We start from the raw sequence: 5,754 nt of genomic DNA on the forward strand, positions 1-5,754 counted from the left end.
GATCAGAATACGACCATCAATGCTGAGTTAGTCCTGCTTGAATCTCAGACAGAGAAAAAAGAGGCAGAGAATGACAATCTGAAGGCAGAGATTTATGCTCTGCAGGCGAAAGAGAAAATGTTTAATGAGAAGAACAACAGCCTCATTGATGAAGTGGCCGACCTCGAATATGTGAGAGAGAGAAATCAACAACAGATTGAGAGTCTGAGAGCAGCAGTCTGTGATCTTCAGTGCCAAGTGAAAGAGGCTCAGGAAGTCCACAGGGATAAAGAGGAGGTAACACAGAAGCTGACCCATGTAGAGTCTCTGATGGAGAAAAAACAGATAGAGATGGAAAAGTTGAGGACAGCACTGCATCATCTTCAGGAAAAGGAAGAATTTCTGAACGAGCAGAATAACATGGTTACAGCTGAGCTGGCCCAACTGGAGTCTCTGAAAGAGAAACAGAATGAAGAGAATAAAAAGTTGAAGACAGCCGTGCAAGATCTTCAGTACCGAGTGGAGGAGACTCATCTACTAATCTTGAATAAAGATGAGCTAATTGCCAAGCAAAACAATGAAATTGCTTATAAGCAGCAACTGGTAGAGGAGTATTATACACTCACAACGGAAATCAGACAGTCACTCCATGATCTTGAGAACCAGCTAGAGAAAAGGCAGGAGGAGGAAAAACTGGCTGGAATAAAGAATTTCAGAGAGGAATCAAGGTTTTTATTTGAAACTATAGAACAACTGGAAATGCCTGAGGAGCAGAGAGATGAGAGCTTACAGGCGACACCTGCTGCAGAACCTCAACAGCTGGAGCCTCCTGTTAGAGAACCTCAACAGCTGGAGACCCTTGCTGCAGATGCTCAACAGCTGGAGACTCCTGTTAGAGAACCTCAGTGGTGTCATTCTGCTAAACGGCTACTGAATGTAGGTTTGCATATTGGCATTGCCACAGCGGGTATGCTTATTCCTGCAGCGATCCTGACCACACAACTGACTGCCAACTGCAGCACAAACCCTAGCTGCTGTGAGTGTGCCTTCCAGCTGCTAGAGCCCTATTGCCAATTCCAACAAGGACAACGTCCCATTTAAACAAGGTAGGCTACATGAACTAATACCAACACCCAAACACACCAGTTTAAACCCTAATGACAGAGTCTATGGTCAATATTCTTGTAATGCCCCTTTTATAATGTCCTTGTTTTCTCCCACAGTCCACCTAACAGAGGCAGCTGGATGGGTTTTGTAAATTGTTCATGTTCTAGGAAATAAAATTGCATCAATAAAAATTAAAAAAAAAAATAAAAAACTTAAAAATTGTAATTTGCAGTGGAATTGAATGTGTAAGGTTAATTTGAAATTGAATGATACTGAGTATCATAAAAACGACAAAGATGAAAAGAACATTTCATTTACAAAAGAAAATATAATGCGCACACACATGCGCAAAATACAATACAACTCAAAAGCTGCTAATGAAAAGATGGTAGTAATAAGAATGGTTTAAGAGTACAAAGGTAATGATAAATTGGAGGGGTTTACCAAAGAAAGATGAAAAAAAGAGAAGACAAGATAAAATATCTATGCAAATGTGGTGTAAGAATTGACCCAGTGAAAGAAGGAAGCATGGACTCAAAAAAGGCCACTGCTGCATTCTAAAGGAAGAACAAGGTGAAAGTGCTGCAGTGGCCAAGTATGTCACCAGACCTCAAACCTGTTAAGGACATGTGGGGAATTTTGAAGAGACAAGTGGAGCAGCACCCCCCCCCCAAAAAAAAAAAAAAAAAAAAAAAAACAGGAGTCGAACAGGATAGACAGCACAATATGTTGTCAACTGGTAGATGCAATGCAAAGAAGGGTCAGTGCAGTTCTTAAAAGTAAGGTAGGATATACTATGTACTAAAATAATACAAGGGTGTACTCATCTTTGCAACCCTAGATTTAAGCAAAGCTGCCTAATTTAATTATTTGTTAGATATTGATGACATATCTTTCTATGTTGCTATATATATATATATATATATATATGTTTAATACTTTTCATGTTTGTCACCTTCTTATGAATTGGAATGTTTATCATTTAGGGAAAAAAATATTTCTTTATGTTCAGAGGGGGTGTACTCATTTATGCTGTGTACTATGTATATATACATATATATATACATATATATATATATATATATATATATATATATATATACAGTATATGGCATGCTGAGACTTGAGTTAAATATATGCAATACTACAGGTCATACAGATTTACTACTTTTGTCAAGCTGCAGTACAGTCAAAGTCAAGGTCATACTCATAAGTAATTAGCAAGCTAATGCTACTAAGCTTGAATTTGGTATACTTGTCTTGCAGCTGCAACTGTTTTGTGAGTGTGGATGCTCCTTTTTCCTCCCCTGAAATTGGCAGCTGTTTTAAGAACCATAATTTTAGAGTGTTACATGTGCATGGTGCCTATCTTGTTCAAAATTATTGGAAGCTTCACACCTTCAGAGCATGGATTCAGAGTCACTTCTAAAGTGTTGCAAAATAACCTCTGAAAGTAATATCTGAATATGAAACCAAGCAGTATGAACAAAAATGATCATAGTCTTTTTTTTATTTCTAAATAACTAACGCCTGCCATCTAGTGTTTGGGATGAGGAGGTGACACATTAGTTCATTATGTGATTGCCCAAGACATATAGTCAACAAACTGTATACAATTCTGACATCCGTCCAGTCTGTATTATGTATCTTCAGGCCTCTGTGTGCACCGAATAAAACTAACTAAAATGCAGAAAACAAATCAAACAAAAAAGGAAATACAGCCTATAGGCCCATATAGCTGAAATACTGGTCCTGCGATCAATGAGTGATTGATTCACATCGGTTTTGAGTTTATTATACTCCTCAATTATTTCCTGCTTAAGTGACACTTCCCTGTTTTGCTTTTCAATTAGCTCATCTTTATTCTGAGCATCCTCCACCTGACCCTTAAAATCAAGGACTTCTACTTTCAGACATTCAATCGCTCCTTGTTTCTCTCTCTCACATATTCAAGGTGGGCTATGTCATCAGTGAGGCTCTTCACTTCGCAAAATACACCAGAATGTGGAGATTTAGTTGGCCAGATATTTCAAACTACCCATATATGATGAAATCTGGACTGGACATGCTCCAATCATGGATTTGTAAGATGTTACCTCAAAAGATCTCCAGATATGCTCCAGATACGATCCACATTCTTGCAAGAACCTAAAAAGGATATCTCCGGATTCTTGGGGTTTTGGCGCAGTGCTTGTTCTTCTCATTTAGCATTTTGTCATTTTCCTGCAGAGCATCAGTCTCTGCCTTCAGATTGACATTCTCTGCCTGTTTTTTCTCTGTCTGAGATTCAAACAGGACTAACTCAGTATTCATGGTCTTATTCTGATCACCCAGAGAGTCCAGACTTTCCTGCAGTTTCTGCACTGTTGCCAGCAGGTTTTTGTTCTCTGTCTCCTGTAGACAGGTGACTACAGCTGAGGAGAGAGAGAGAGAGAGAGAGAGAGAGAGAGAGAGAGAGAGAGAGAGAGAGAGAGAGAGAGACAGACAGACAGAGAGAGACAGAGAGACAGAGAGAGAGACCTCATTAAATAATCGCTGCCTACCAAATATTGCACGGGAAAATAAAAAAGCTCACTACTTATTTGGGCCTGTTTTCTAATTTCATTGTTAAAGTGTTTCACTAATTCATTTGTCAGTGAGTGGACAAATCTCTGTGGGAGCGTGTCGATAAGGAGAGAGAGACGGCTGTACTGAGTGCGCTGTCATGAGATGCTCCGGTCGTTGAGAATCGCGGACGTGACATCAGATTCACGCACAGTAATTACGCACAATGGCACCAACCGACACGTACGTAAAAAAAAAAAAATACGCTGCACATTTCCCGATCGACAGCAGACAAGCGCACCGACCACGGCAGCGCTGCGCACTTAAAGTTAGAATTACAGATGACAAGACGTTCGATTTGAAACAATATACTTTATCAGTTTGTTTGGTTCTGATGATTATTGTTTCTTCTAGACTCCCCTCCCCTCCCCCAACGCCACCCTCTATGGCGCCCTATAGCGAGTGTTATGACGTCACACTAGGTCAACGCACAGGAATCAAAGGACAAGTTAAATCAAAGAACAAGGTAGCGAGTGTTGTGACGTCACAAAAGATCAAAGCAAGGCATCAAGGGACAGGGTGAAAAACGTCACGAATAACGTCACATGTAGTTGTATACAAGGACATAAATCTATTATCTATTTAGTTTCAGCCATTTTCTGACACAACGAACTGTTGAAACAACAAATTTGTCTCTTTTGAGAGAAGGTTTGAAAAAGATTTATCATTTACAGTTAAAGCAAGTATGTCTGAAGACGACTTAAATGCATCTCTGGTTGTTTCAGAGATTTCGGGGGAATCACTAAGCTTGCACATGTCAGAGGAGGTAGAAATATTTGGACCACGGGAGCTTCTGCAAGAATTTCATGATCAGAAAATCAGCTGCTGTCATGAGGACAAAGCTAAGGTGCAATCAGAGATAAGAGTGCTTGAGGTGGAATTGAATGAGCTAAGGGCCAAGGAGAGGAAATTTGAAAAAGAACATGAAAACCTTTATAAAGTGCTTGGCAAATGGAGGGAGATAAATTACAAGTTGGGTGTAATGGTACTCAAGGCAGCCGAGCTCGAGGCTGAGAACACCGTACTGGTAGATGCAGTCTGTAACACCACAGTAATTAAGGAAGACTTAGCCCGGGTCTCAAACCTTTTGACTGAGGAGAAAAGTGTCAGGCAGAAAAATGAAACCTACATAAAAGAGCTAGAAGAAGAAAAAATGGTTCTGAGCCAGGAGAAAAAAAATATTACTGCTCAGCTGACCCAGCTTGAATCTCTGCGAGAGAAACAAAACGTTGAAAATGAAAATCTGAGTGCAGCAGTATGTGACCTTGAGCCTCCAGTAGTGGAGGCTCAACAAGACAAGCCTGTGGAACCTGGACACCTGACTGAGAAACTGCAGACAGAGAACAAGATGTTGTTCACAATAGTGGACAATTTACAGGCAACTCTGAGCTGTCTAGGTGATCAGAATAAAACCACCAATGCTGAGTTAGTCCTGCTTCAATCTCAGACAGAGAAAAAACAGGCAGAGAATGACAATCTGAAGGCAGAGATTGATGCTCTCCAGGAAAATGAGAAAATGTTAAATGAGAAGAACAAGAGCCTCATTGATGAAGTGGCCCACCTTGAATATGTGAGAGAGAGAAATCAACAACAGACTGAAAGTCTGAAAGTAGAAGTCTGTAATCTTAAGGTTCAAGTGGAAGATGCTCAGAATAAAGATGGGCTAATTGAAAAGCAAAACAGGGAAATCTCAGATAATCAGGAAATGATTGAGAAGTATAATAAACTCAAAATCAATATGAATCAAATACTCCTTGAAAGCAGGACCTGTCATGAAAACAATGCTGAGCTCCAATCAGAGTTAATGGCACTTGAGGTGGAGTTAAATGAGCTAAGGGCCAAAGAGAGCAACTATACGAAACAACAAGAAGAGCTTCATAAAGTGCATAGCCAGTTGGAGGGGCTAAATTCTGAGTTGGGTGTAAAGATACTGGAGGTAACTGAGCTGAAGACTGAGAACAGCAGACTGCAGGAGTCAGTCAGTAAAATCCCAGAGATTAAGGAAGAACTAGCCCAGGTCTCTAACCTTTTGTCCCAGGAGCAAAGTCTTAGGCAGAAAAACGA

General features: G+C 40.1%; 1 protein-coding gene across 1 annotated transcript in view; it reads left to right on the top strand.

Annotated features, from left to right (window-relative positions):
* LOC147819105 (uncharacterized) overlaps positions 1 to 5,754 on the top strand; it is a 7,030-nt gene that overhangs the window by 790 nt on the left and 486 nt on the right. Inside the window, exons 2-3 of the mRNA XM_087174093.1 lie at positions 7 to 644; positions 4,513 to 5,668. Coding sequence (XP_087030219.1) covers positions 7 to 644; positions 4,513 to 5,668 — 1,794 coding nt within the window. The remainder of the gene's footprint in view (positions 1 to 6; positions 645 to 4,512; positions 5,669 to 5,754) is intronic.

Source organism: Seriola lalandi, unplaced genomic scaffold, assembly GCF_002814215.2.
Source record: "Seriola lalandi dorsalis isolate HSWRI2012SDOR001 ecotype SW California unplaced genomic scaffold, Sedor1 jcf7180002054314, whole genome shotgun sequence".
Taxonomy (NCBI): Eukaryota; Metazoa; Chordata; class Actinopteri; order Carangiformes; family Carangidae; genus Seriola; species Seriola lalandi.